The following is a 13,278-nucleotide window of genomic DNA, read 5'->3' on the forward strand; positions in this document are numbered from 1 at the left end:
TTTTTGTAACGCTTTAGTTTACATTTGACCTTTTTTATTTAATTCACACATCCCTTTAGTTTGAGCATGTAAGTGTTGAACATCTGTGATGATGTGGGATCAGAATGTAACAGAGGAGAAGTTACACACATGACAGGACGCAGCTTCATTTAGTGCATTAATGACATTTAGTGGAGATAATACAGATTGAGTGACGTCAGTCTACACACTCATACATGTGTGTGTGTGTGTGTGTCTCATATATGTCTAGCCTTTATTCAGACCTTAATGCATAAAGCAGCGCTGTTTGTTTTAAGCTGCACTGTTGTCCCATGTGCTCGCCTCATGTTCAGCTCAGCTGGGAGAGAGAGCTTCAGCTTCTATGGGAGAGAGAGAGAGAGAGGGGGAGAGAGAGGGAGACAGAGAGAGAGAGACAGGGAGAGAGGGGGGGGGGGGTGCGGGTCCCTACCGCCCCCTACCGTCTCCAGGCCGCCTGCCTCCCCCGGTCTCTAGGCTCTCCTCTCCGGGGACAGACGTCCCCCAGACCTGGACCTCCCACCTCTCCCTCTCTCTCTCTCTCTCTCTCTCTCTCTCTCTCTCTCTCTCTCTCTCTCTCTCTCTCTCTCTCTCTCTCTCCCCTCTCTCTCTCTCTCCCTCCCCTCTCTCTCTCTCTCTCTCTCTCTCTCTCTCTCTCCCCTCTCTCTCTCTCTCTCTCCCCCCCCCCTCTCTCTCTCCTTATATATGTATATAATAGAATCTCCTTCCTCGCCCGCGCGCTCCCTCGCAGACTGCCTGTCTCTTTGATCCCCCCCTTCTTAACAACAGCTGACGTCACCGCGCTCCCCCCTCCTCCTCCTGCAGGGCGCGCGGGCGCCCGTACACCCCGTGTATGTGTGTGCGAGCGCGTGCGTCGGCGCCTAAACAAGGGTTGTGCGCGCGCGAGCCCGTGCTTGCGCGAGGCCGGGGCCGGGGTTTAGTCTCGCGGGGTGAAGCGCTCGGCTCCTCAGAGGGCTCGCGCACACCGGAGGAGCAACAAGCACGCAGCTGACACGCCAGAGCGACCAAGAGCTACCAGAGCGACTCTCCTGCTCTGCTAAACCGCCGCGGAGGCTCCAGAGCGACACAAGCAGAGCAACGCCGCACACATCGTCCCGTCTGAAGCGATCATGGAGGATCAGCTGCTGTGCTGCGAGGTGGACTCCATCAGGAGAGCCTACCAGGACGTCAACCTGCTGACCGACCGGGTCCTCCACACCATGCTGCGGGCGGAGGAGAGCTACCTGCCCTCCCCCAACTATTTCAAGTGTGTCCAGAAAGAAATTGTGCCCAAAATGAGGAGAATAGTCGCCACCTGGATGTTGGAGGTTTGTTTGTGCTTCACTTCAACTTTTACCTCCAGAGTTTAGCTGCTAACGCGCAGGTAGCTGCTAGCTAGCCGCTCCGCACGCGACAGAATATAGAAAATGACATTAAAAGTAGAAGAAGTGAGCTGGGAGTGTGTGTGTGTGCAGGAGTGTGTGTGTAGGAGTGTGTCTGTGAGAGAGAGAGTGTGTGTGTGTTGCATAAAGCTGAGGGAAGTATGCGCTTTAAAGCTGGGTGGTCCCTCCCGGAGCACATATCGACCCTGGCGGAGGAACTATTGTCACTTTCCAGCTCTGTTACTTTTCTTATCTCTTATTTTCTGTATTTTCCCGCAGGTTATTAAATGTGACTACACCGGGAAAATATTCTAAAATAACAGCAATGTACACGTATGCAGTCCGGCCCGTGCCAGTGCGCGCCATCTTTGTTGTCGCATAGGAGACAGATTTTAATGTTATTAAAATCTAAAGCTGAGCTCCGCGGTGACAGTGACGGTGTCCGGTAGAGGACCGGGGCGCCTGCTGCTCCGCTCGGCCACATGTCAGCAGCTTCAGCCGGATCCGCTCCGATCCACCCTGAAACTTAGTGTGTGTGTGTGTGAGAGAGAGAGAGCGATCTCGGAGTGAAGGTCGACACCAAACCGCTCACACACACTGAGTACGAGCCGCTCACACACACACACACGGTCGGCTTTGATGCTTCACACCTTTACACACATTTACATCCACTTTAGAAGAAAATCCGCCGCCGGGATATATTTTATATTAATTTTTGAAGTGTGTGTGTGAGCGCGGCGCCATGTCGCCTCTGCGTGTGAGCGAGCAGGGGAGAGAAATTAATTTATTTTAAAATCACCGATCGATTAATTCGACGCCTCGGACCTCAGTCCGATCAGGCGGCTCGCGGGGATCATTTACGTGCCGCTCGCGCGCTCCTGGCTAATTTTTATCTATTTATAAATATTTTTTGAAAAGATGACGAAGTTGAAATTAGAGAGTGAAACTTGCACGGACGCCACCTTTGTGTCTCTGTCTGAACTGACTGAGGACTAATTTCCCCTCTGTTTTCATGACGGAAACACTCGCATTCTAATCGATTTAACAAACTTTGCTCTTCCTCCCTTCTCTGCTGCGTGAGGACTCGAGTTTGAGTTTAATTGTTTGCCACTGGAGATGAAGCTTATTTATAAAATAATACAATTAATTAAATGCATCAATCGTTTATATTTGCCTGATTTCGTTTGTGCTCAGTGTGATTATAGCGCTATAGGAGGGCCCCAGCTGTGCATTGTCTGTGTTTTCCATATGAATGGAGGTTAATCAGAGCTGTTCTTACCTCACAGGTCTGCGAGGAACAGAAGTGTGAGGAGGAGGTTTTTCCGCTGGCTATGAACTATTTGGACAGATTTTTATCAGTGGAGGCCACCAGGAAAACCAGACTACAGCTGCTGGGAGCCGCCTGCATGTTTCTGGCGTCCAAAATGAAGGAGACGGTTCCCTTAACGGCGGAGAAACTCTGCATCTACACCGACAACTCGGTCCAGCCCGGAGAGCTGCTGGTAATTGAGTTCTGCAGACATTGATGTTGCATAACACACACAGAGCAGCAGCAGCACGCACCGGAGCACACACACACACGCATGGGCAAAACACTGAAGCCTGTGCGCTCGATCCTGTCGGTCGTCGGCGTCGCCATGGCCGCAGAGCACCGTCGGTAACCTGATGTAGAATGATGTAATTTCAACAACATGACACACAGTTTGAATGTGGCTGTGGCTGCAGGCTGAATGGCTGCCTGTGACTTTCCCATGGTGACTGAAGGCCTCTCTGATTTCATGAATGGTCTCAGTGACTGCCAAGAAAACACAGAGCACAGCGACACCTACTGGCCACAACACAGAGTGCACACCACACTGTACGCTTAGACTGAGCCTGTAGGCCTGAGAGGGAGGACCAGGGGAGGGTCCAGGACCAGGGGAGGGTCCAGGACCAGGAGAAGGTCCAGGACCAGGAGAGGGTCCAGGACCAGGAGAGGGTCCAGGACCAGGGGAGGGTCCAGGACCAGGTCTTTAGTTTGTGGTGTAGATCAGATGAAGTTTGACCTCACAGGAGAAAGGAAAGACGGCACAAAGTCATAATCTAATAAAGTGAAGCAGCAGTAGTAGGTGTTGGTACTCTGGAGGCTCAGGTGTGTGTGTGTGTGCGTGCGTGTGTGTGAACCTCCTGTCTTGCTCCGTCCACAGCAAATGGAACTGCTGGTTCTCAACAAGCTAAAGTGGGACCTGGCCTCGGTGACGCCTCACGACTTCATCGAGCACTTCCTGTCCAAGCTCACGGTCCATACCTCCACCAAGCAGATCCTCAGAAAGCACGCCCAGACCTTCGTGGCGCTCTGTGCTACAGGTACGCAGCCCCGCACCTCCCTCAGCGCTCACGCCTGTGTTGTGTGTCTTGTGCCGTGTTTGACCTCGGTGTCGTCGTCTCCACAGATGTGAACTTCATCGCCAGCCCCCCCTCCATGGTGGCGGCGGGCAGCGTGGTCGCCGCCGTTCAAGGCCTCTACCTGAAGAGCCAAGACAGCTCCCTGTCCTCCCAGAACCTCACCAACTTCCTGTCACAGGTCATCCGCAGTGATCCGGTACGCAACAAACACAAACACATACACACTCTCACCCGAAACACTTGAAGGCCATCTTAAACTGCTACAGACACATAGAAGCTGTCAAGTAAAAATAAAAGATAAAGTAATCAATTAAAAGTGAAGGTGTAAAGTGTGTGAGTGTAATTCTGCGCTCACACACCTTCAGGAGTCGTGTGAGCGCCTCCTGGAGGCCGGCGCTCATCATAACCTCCTATCACAGGAGCTCAGAGCCCCCTGTAGGTAGAACATGTTACTGCAGCTCCTCTGTCTCAGCACACGTGTGTTTATATCTGTGTTCATGTTGATCTGGACTCACTGACGTTGCCCGTGTGTGTTGCAGGACTGCTTGCGGTCGTGTCAGGAGCAGATCGAGTCCCTGCTGGAGTCCAGCCTGCGCCAGGCTCAACAGCACAACGGCACCACAGAAACCAAACGTCTGGACGAGGAGGTGGACCTGTCCTGCACGCCCACAGATGTGAGAGACGTCAACATCTGACCGACTCCAGGAGGCTCCAGAGGCCCGGCCACCTGAGGGACTGCGTGGACATTTGCTGGTGACGGGGCGGGGGCGGGGCTGAGTAGGAGGAGGAGGCACCTGGCTTCACGTACATGTGTACCTATAGCAGGAGGCCCCGCCCACAAGCCCTCTGCCCCTCTTCCTCCTCTTCCTCCGACACGTCTCCCACACAGAGACAAAGCGGCCCCCCGCCCTCCCACAGGCCCGTGTCCCCCCCGAACACTACAGCCATGAATTAGAGCGCAGAGACACGGACACACGCGTGTGCTGGTGTGTGTGAGGGCCGCAGGCTGAGACTCTTTTGTTTTAGTTCATTACGTTTTCTTTCTCCCTGAAACATTAAACTAGGAATCTTTAAATTACCGCAGACTCAGCGCGCCTACTAAAACATCCCAAAGTGTCGTAGGTCCTTACTAGTCTGTCGTCGGGGCGATGGAAGAGAAGAGGCTGAATGTGTCCTCACTTCCTGTCCAAGCAGCCGCCGTCGGGTCGCTGTGTGAAGACGCTCGTTTGTCCCCGATCGCTACGTTTAGTCACTTTACTATGAATCACCCTAGACCTCTAATCAACCCCCCCCTCTCTCTCTCTCACACACACACACACACACACACTCTGGCCTCTCCTCTCCTCTCCTCTCCTGGTTGAAGCGTTTTGTCTGCAGAGTGAAACGCTGTGATCGTTCTCCTCTCTGCTGTGGATTCTTCATGTTCAAACGGATTTTCCACTTAAAAACATTGAGAGTTTTGAGTTGTTAGTTGCTGGAGGTTGATCCTGGGGGAAGCTGAGCGACGTCACTGAGGCGGTGTGTGTGTGTGTGTGTGTTCACATGTGGCTGCTCCATGAGGCCCCGACACCCCTCCTTCACAGTGACCTGATTGATTGATTGTTTCCCCCGCCCGTTGGTCGGCCCACAGCCCGTTGTTCATCGCTCCTTCTTCTGTGTAGTTTGACCCTAAAACCATTCCAAGCTTGTTTTCCTAAAAAAAAAGCACTTTTGGTCGACGCTGCTGGCTCATCTGAAAAAATAAAAAACATGAAATCACAGTGATAAAGTTAAACGACACAAAGTGGAGGGGAGGAGCCTTCAGCTTCAACCACAGAGAGACGCTGTAAGAACCCGACCCGGCTCTGAGCGTCTGAGCGATCCGGTGTCTGCAGGAGCAGCAGAGCCACAGTTCAGAGGCGAGGAGGCTGAGTACATGTGACACGTGTGTGTGTGTGGGTGAGATCCTTCAGCCACATACCAAAGCACAGGTAGCTGAAGAACCATTTGGCCTTGAGAGAAACATAAGTTGTTCAAACTGTGGCTCTTCCATCAGATCTCAGTCCCCGGGTCAGTGGCCTGTTTCGAAGCCCCGCCCATGGAGGAGGGGGCGGAGCTAAAACGTGGAGGTGGAGTGTATTGACGTGATTTTTGCACAAACTTATAAAGACGTGGGGCTGCGTTTTTTGGGGGGAGGGGCTTGCCTAAAATAAAGTGGAGGTGGGGGGGAGGGGGAGGGGCCAAGAAGTGGGGGAAAAGGGTGAATGATGGACATGGAGCTGCGTCCCAGCGCTGTAGGGCTCAGCTCAGGGCTCCTCACACACACACACACAGCGCTCTGGGTCACGGCCCAGGGCGTGTGGCTGGCGTGTGGTTAGCGTGTGGAGCCCGGTGCTGCTGCGTCAGGTGTGATTGTACATTAAGGACGATAGAGTCGTAGGAGAGAAACACTCCTTGATCCGCTGCTATAGAAACAAAAACCCAGCTACGTGTAAAAAAAAATTTAAAAAAAAGGAAAAAAAGACTTCAAAAAAAACTTCATGGATTAAAAAAAGAAAGGATGCTTTTTTCTCTTATTGTTTGCTGCTACATTTGTTTGGTTTTATTTGTTTTATACTTATAAATGTCAATATACTGCCATGCTAGGTTTGAATTTTCTCATAGAAAATCGTGTTATTGACATCCTCATTCTGTTGTTTTGATGTTTTAGATTCTATGTGATCACTTTTGTTTATAATTACTTTGACAAAACCGATGTTCCATACTATTCCAAAAAAGAAAACAACACAAAAAAAACAGTCTGAATAGAGAGACGATGTACAGAAGAAAGGCTTTGGATCCACGATACCTCAAACCACGTCCAGATCTATCTCTAATCTAGTCTTTTTATTTCTTTAGTTCTTATTCTATTGTGCCCGCGGGCCCCAGCGGCCCCTCCTCCCGGGGCCGAGCGGTGCTGCTGGTGCGGTGACAGAAGATGGGATATGTAATAACTCTGTGGAGTGTTAAGCTGTCTCGCTGATAGAGACTTTACCCCTCAGGCCCGTGTGCGGCCTTCATCCTCCTCTCCCCCCTTTTTATATTTATAAAGACAAAAAAAGCTTTGTGCTCCACCCGTCACACCGTCAGTGAGTTGATTTGAGTTCTTGTACATAGTTTCCGTGTCATGCTTGGTAAGCCATAGACGTTCTTTTTTTGTTTTTACAAATCATTCCACACAGTTTTGTGTTCGCTTCTGTTGTGTGTCTGCAACTGAGAGGCACAGTGAGTGTATTCATACACAATAAAACACGGCTCGGATGGAGTCTGAAAACCCTCTGTCTGTCTGTCTGTCTGTCTGCCTGCTGTTACCTGGGTGACGCCTGTAATGCTGATGGATCAGTAGGAATTGAAGGAGACGTGTTGTTGCATTTGGAGACTTGATGAGTCTTCAGGTTTGTAGTTTAAACACCTTCATGATCTTAACTCACTAACAGACGGAGGTGATGTCGTCATAAATGATGAGTTACAGGATAAGAACGTTTCTCTCATCCTAAGCTTGATGACATCATTGTTTGAGCTCCATCTTGTATGTCGGGGCTCAACAGCGCCACCTGCTGCATTTTCCAGCAAACTGGTATACATACATACATCTTCACTAAATGCATAATGCCACTTAATTCAGAATAATAAAGTCAACAACGTGACATGAAAGTATAAAATAAGACAAACTGACCAGTGTGTGTGGAGATGTTGGGTCATGATCTATACATGCAGGGCGCCATGACGACGGGTAAAAGAACATGGATCTGGGCTCAGTGTGGCAGCAGTGAAGCATGTAAGTGTCCTGTATGGAAGTTTACATGACGCTCATCTGCACTCCAACCAACAGGAACATGGAGATAAAACACACACATGGATGTAAACAACACAACTCAGGATTAAACTATAGACTCCGGAATAAACTCATGCAATAATGCTGGGTTGTGCTTTTCCTGCTGTTTAAATACAGTTTACTCTATCAACACACACATACACACACACTCACTCACTGTCGCAAATAGCCCTGTTTTAACTCACACACTAATCATTTGTTAGTGCAAAGAAAAAGATCCATTTGAATCATGAAAGTGATTGTTTTGCTAATGATTAACAGGAGAGAGAGAGAGAATGTGTGTGTGTGTGTGTGTGTGTGGTAGTACTCATTGATTTGTTATGCAAGGAATGTCTTTGATGGGGCTTCAGTGTGGAGGAAAAGGCGTGAAAGTCTAATCCTTTCCCACAGGCCTGCCAGCGCCGGCTCAACCTGCAGCACACAAAACCCCTCAGCATGCATGCACGCTCTCACACACACACACTCTCACACACACTCACACACGATGCACTAGGTAACACATAAAGCAGCCTGCTGTCGCGTTGCTTGCGTGTTTCCACGCTTTCAATTTTTTTTTCCTTTTGTGGTTTTTCCTTTGTCTCTTTCAAACATCGAGACAATTCAACTTCAGGTTGGTACGCAGAAAACCTAACAGTTTACAACAGTAGCTGTTGTTACAGCGCCACCATCAGGCAGACTGGTGTGTCTTTTCTTGTACAGTAGTGAGGTCACATGTCCATCAAGTTTGGTTCCAGTAGACTGATTCATTCATGTGATGTAGCGCTTGATGAGCCACACCCACTCAGCTTTGTCAGCCAATCACATTAAATTTTGTGACAATCAATAATCAAATATTGTAGGAGTAGAAAGAAAACAACAGGAACCCTCGTGGCTCCGCATGAAGTCAGGATGTTTGGCCTCCTGCAGGACTCAACTGTGTCTCTGTGACAACCTGACAGACAGCACAGCTGGGAGGAGCTAAAGGGACATGTATACATCTATATATTGTCCTAATCAGTTGTAAAGTCTGTGTAAGCGTCCTGAGTAAAGCACAGAGACGAGCACGAGGCCCGGGGGCTCCCGGCTCAGTCGGCTCACACTCATTCGATATGTGATAAACTATTCTGGTCCTGTAGCAGGTAAGTGCTTGTGGTGTGTGAGCGGGCAGAGACGTGACTGAGCGAGCATCAAAGCAGGCGCTGCCAGGACGCATTCTGTTTGTGACCCAGACACGACCTTCAAGCGCTTGGTGTCCTCTCACATCTTCTGTCCAAACACTGCAGCCGCCTGATGGCCGACACGTCAATACGACCTGTGACTACGTGAGACAAGAGCAGCCATCGAACCAGAGAGTTAAGAGAACCAAGAGCCCCACATGCTCATACACCATGTGGTATACTCTGACCTTTGACCCTGAACCCTCTGTATGCTGTAATGGATCTCTATTCTATAGTAACTCTGACCTTTGACCCTGAACCCTCTGCATGCTGTCATGGATCTCTAACCTGTAGTGACTCTGATCCTTGACCCTGGATCCTCTGTATGTTGTCATGGATCTCTATCCTATAGTAACCATGACCTTTGACCCTGAACCCTCTGCATGCTGTCATGGATCTCTATCCTATAGTAACTATGACCTTTGGCCCTGAACTCTCTGTGTGTTGTCATGGATCTCTATCCTAAAGTAACCATGACCTTTGACCCTGAACCCTCTGCATGCTGTCATGGATCTCTATCCTATAGTAACTATGACCTTTGGCCCTGAACTCTCTGTGTGTTGTCATGGATCTCTATCCTATAGTAACTATGTTGTGCATTATATTAATATGTAAGGTTTTAAAGTTAAAACCATAACTCAGTGCTGATTTAGATTCCAACATAATCAGCGATCTTCTTTCGTTCCTTTCCTTGTAAATCATTCCATGTAATAATCGGGCCTTGACATGTAATGGAAGCCTCAGCATGCGTGTCAGTGTGGTCTGTGGCTCCGCCCCCTGCCCCCCCCAGTGTAATCCGATGCCTCCGTCTCTTTCACTGAGCTTTTCTGCTGCCGGCCGGCTGGACGGCTGCATTTGTCACCACTGCTTTTCATGTCACCACTCACCACCTGCTCCCCACATTCCTCTACATTCTCTAAAAGGCCTCGCTCCCTCCTCCTCCTCCTCCTCCTCACTCCTGCTCTTCCTCCTCATCTTTCTCCACTCCTCCTCCTTTCTTCCTCCCCTTCTTTCAAACACCATTCCTCCTCCTCCTCCTCTCCACTTTACTGCGGCTGTTATGTTCTTCCTCTTCTCTTTCTTCTTTGCTAATTGCCAAAGGAAAGAAGTAACTAAGTTCTAAAGTCCTGTAGTTCAGCTCAGCTTTACAGTCCTGACACTATTTCAGAGTTAAATATTCCCAATGTTTAAGCTCCTTGTTTATCTAAAGGCTTAATTAGAAATAAATCAGTCAATCAGAGTTTCTCTCAGTTTGGCTCCAGGTCCAGGTTGTGCGTTCCTGTCTTTGTTATTCTCTCTGAAATGCTCAAATCTAATCAATCCACATGTTTCACCATTAGTTCTTTGATCAGTGACATGACAGACTTCTTGGTCTAAAGTAGCAGCGCGACTTTGTATCACTATGCTAATCGTTCCTACTTGTTGTTATGTAGCTATTCAGTTAGCTAGCAGGTCAGACTCTGCTGCCTTTGTTTATGTAGCAGCGCAGAAGCTAAGCTAGCACAGAGGAATGAGTCATAGATTCATTTGAAACGAATAAACGGTCTGAGATGATGTAGCTGTATAATTAGAGGGATAATGAATGGATTACTGTGGATTAAACTCAACAGGACTCCAGTTCTTCTTCTGGCTAATAACTCTAAATGTTTTCTGCTCATTGTGTCATTAAGGATGTATTTGTTGCTCCTTTTCTCAAGTTTCATGTCTTTTTCCTTTTTTTTTGCTTAACAATCAAACGTTCATCTGCATGCAGCCTCTCGCTCTCGCACACACACACACACACACTCCCTTTTCTCTCTCTGCCTTTAGAAGCTGCCGCCAAAAAAGCAGCGTTCACCTGCTGCCTGACACTGCATAAACCAGCTGCTACTGTACCACACACACACACGCTCATACACACACGTTGGGTTATTGTCAGTGTGAGTGTGTGTGGGACAGAGAGCGAAGTGGCTGACAGAAGGCTGAAACGTCTCTCTGGTGCCTCCTGGTGCCATTGTTGTCGAGTTCACATGGGCTGAACAACAGCCAGTGTTACACACACACACGTCTGCCTGTGAAACCCAGAATCACTGCATGTTTCCTCTGTTCTTCTTCTTAAATACAGAGAGAGAGAGAGAGAGAGAGAGAGAGAGAGAGAGAGAGAGAGAGAGAGAGAGGAGAGAGAGAGAGAGAGAGAGAGAGAGAGAGAGAGAGAGAGAGAGAGAGAGAGAGAGAGAGAGAGAGAGAGAGAGAGAGAGAGAGAGAGAGAGAGAGAGAGAGAGAGAGAGAGAGAGAGATTTAGTTCCTGTGTGGTTACTGAGACAGCAGCGCCCTCTAGAGGTCAGTCTGTCCTACAGTTGATTTATGTCTCTGCTTCCTTGCTCTATTAGTCAATCACGTTTTGTCAGGAAAGATCAAATTCCTGTTATCGGCTCACGATCAGAGCCAGAAAACACAGCAACCAAACATCAAGATCACAAAACAAAACCAGAGGATCCATTCAAACTCTTTATTGGAGCCTAAGAGGTTAAATACAGAACACACAGTTTGTCCTGTTTGGTCTTCATCACACTCAGGTTATTGTCTGTGTGTAGTTAGTCACACTTGTTCACACCACACACTGAATCCAGCACAGAGGGTGCGCCCGCTGCTCCCTTGCTCGGCCCGGTCCAGCCCGGCTCAGCTGGGTTCAGGGGGGCGGGCCTGTCTGGGTTCAGCCTCCCTCTTCACTTAGGGAGTCAGTTAACACCTCATCTCATCTTCCTCCTCAGAGAGATTCAGAAAGTGGTCCCTTCGGCGGTCTTGATGTACTCTTTAAAGTCTGTGGGGACGCTGAGCATGGAGCAGATCTGGGCCAGAGCAGACAGAGCAGACAGAGCAGGTTAGTGAGCTCGCTCTATCTGGGAGCTCTGCAGGTACAAACAGCTGAGGCGTGGCTCACCTGTCTGAACTTGGCACGGAGCTTCTCTATGCTCTCCTTGAGGATCTGAGACTGAAGATTATCCTGAGGCACTTTATGGACCAAAGTGATCAGATCGTCCACAGCTCGCAGGCGTTTCCTAACAAACAGAGAGTAGGAGAAACCATGAACCCTGAGAGCTGCAGGTCTGTCTGATCATCCATACAGCCACCAAGGCCGAGCAGGACGGGAAGTACGGACGACAGCTTCTCTTATTCTGTAAGTGTCTCATTTCAGATGATTGATGATGAGGCTCAGTGATTGACAGCTTTGATACAGATGTGATCAGTGAAGGTGAGGTCATACTTTGATTTGAGGTCTGTGTTTTTTTGAAGGATGCATTTCCACGTGAATCCAAATCCATAGTAGAAGGAAATCTGCCAGGGGTCAGAGGTCAAACCGTCAAAGACATGAAGACTGAGTGTGGATTTCCATTTACGACATAAAGCACAAAACATCAACAAATCAGATTTTATCATTCCATTCAATTCATAAAAACTATAAATGGATTAGAGCTTAACCCTTTACGTCTCTGACACACAGACGAAGAGGCGAACGCAAATCTGCTTCACCAAACTTTGAGGAGACAAAGCGTCTGTGTGTGTGTGTGTGTGTGTGTGTGTGTGTGTGTGTGAGAGAGAGAGAGAGACGTCCCCTCACCTCCGTGGACAGCTTGGCCCCATGAGACGCTCCGTGTCTCCTTCCGTCCTCCAGCCCTCGCTTGGTCCCAATCACCAGGCCCTCACTGTAGCCCCGCCCGCGGAACCTGGAACAGGGATGAGAATGTAAACACGTTGACTTTAAAGAGTTTTCATACATTACTGATTGTACATTGAAAATGAGGAAAGAATGACGAGGAGGAACAGTGGAAAAAGAAAGAGCAAAAGGCTCAAGTTCGATAACTCTGCTGGGCTTTAAACCTATGACGACATTTAGAGAGACTCGTTCCGGCTGAAGTCACCACATAGCGCGGTCACTGCTCAGCCCAGCACACAAGTAAACAAACTGTACTCGGGCCTAAACAACTCACCGCTCATCCGCCATCACGATACAGTCAAATATGTCATCGTTTTCAGAGCCGCCAGACATCTCCGGGTGGTTGTGGTCGCGTCCTAACGGGTGGAAATACAGAGAATCACCGCCACACACGTCCGGGCCGCCGTACCGCTGAGGCTCCACTCCGCTACTAGCTGAATGCTAACAGCTAACTCCGCTAGCTGTGTTTCCTGTGTGTCCTCAGAGCAGCGCTGCCCCCTAGCAGCCTGGAGGCGTCGTTGCAGCGCCGTATACTGCCCTCCGGTGTCCCGGTGTCCCACATAAACAGACAACTAAAGTGTTAAAAAAGTAAAGACCATTAAAAGTGAGAAAACGGAAAGCGACACGGAAACTGTTTCAAATCATTTCGTCGAGTCATGATACAATTTGACCTCGTCCGATACGTTAGGAAACACTTTTGTGTGAAGCTTGACTTCATAACAGCAGAGGTCGCTGTCGGACAGCTAAAGAGCC

General features: G+C 49.1%; 2 protein-coding genes across 2 annotated transcripts; one reads left to right on the forward strand and one right to left on the reverse strand.

The window, feature by feature from the left end:
- The first annotated feature begins 962 nt into the window (after positions 1-962).
- ccnd1 (cyclin D1) lies at positions 963-7,076 on the forward strand. The gene is made up of 5 exons (XM_076139015.1): positions 963-1,343; positions 2,684-2,899; positions 3,584-3,743; positions 3,830-3,978; positions 4,322-7,076. Exons 1-5 carry the CDS (start codon positions 1,146-1,148, stop codon positions 4,475-4,477), a joined length of 879 nt encoding a protein of 292 aa, XP_075995130.1. The 5' UTR covers positions 963-1,145; the 3' UTR covers positions 4,478-7,076.
- Positions 7,077-11,305: 4,229 nt separating this feature from the next.
- On the reverse strand, positions 11,306-12,980 carry lto1 (LTO1 maturation factor of ABCE1). The gene is made up of 5 exons (XM_076139013.1): positions 12,800-12,980; positions 12,430-12,535; positions 12,076-12,146; positions 11,752-11,869; positions 11,306-11,659 (listed from the first exon to the last, which is right to left on the reverse strand). The coding sequence occupies exons 1-5, from the start codon at positions 12,856-12,858 to the stop codon at positions 11,588-11,590; spliced, it is 426 nt and encodes a 141-aa protein (XP_075995128.1). The 5' UTR covers positions 12,859-12,980; the 3' UTR covers positions 11,306-11,587.
- Between the last annotated feature and the right edge of the window lie 298 nt (positions 12,981-13,278).

Source organism: Genypterus blacodes, unplaced genomic scaffold (assembly GCF_046128005.1).
Source record: "Genypterus blacodes isolate CSIRO-AG114 ecotype Tasmania unplaced genomic scaffold, CSIRO-AGI_Gbla_v1 ptg000431l_1, whole genome shotgun sequence".
Taxonomy (NCBI): domain Eukaryota; kingdom Metazoa; phylum Chordata; class Actinopteri; order Ophidiiformes; family Ophidiidae; genus Genypterus; species Genypterus blacodes.

Excerpts from the sequence above, each read along its gene's own strand:
- ccnd1 (XM_076139015.1), top strand. The coding sequence starts at position 1,146 with ATGGAGGATCAGCTGCTGTGCTGCGAGGTGGACTCCATCAGGAGAGCC. Across the intron at positions 1,344-2,683 it reads TCGCCACCTGGATGTTGGAG|GTCTGCGAGGAACAGAAGTG; the intron begins GTTTGTTTGTGC and ends CTTACCTCACAG. Across the intron at positions 3,744-3,829 it reads CGTGGCGCTCTGTGCTACAG|ATGTGAACTTCATCGCCAGC; the intron begins GTACGCAGCCCC and ends TCGTCTCCACAG.
- lto1 (XM_076139013.1), bottom strand. The coding sequence starts at position 12,858 with ATGTCTGGCGGCTCTGAAAACGATGACATATTTGACTGTATCGTGATG. Across the intron at positions 12,536-12,799 it reads ATCGTGATGGCGGATGAGCG|GTTCCGCGGGCGGGGCTACA; the intron begins GTGAGTTGTTTA and ends TCCCTGTTCCAG. Across the intron at positions 11,870-12,075 it reads AACACAGACCTCAAATCAAA|GAAACGCCTGCGAGCTGTGG; the intron begins GTATGACCTCAC and ends TCTGTTTGTTAG.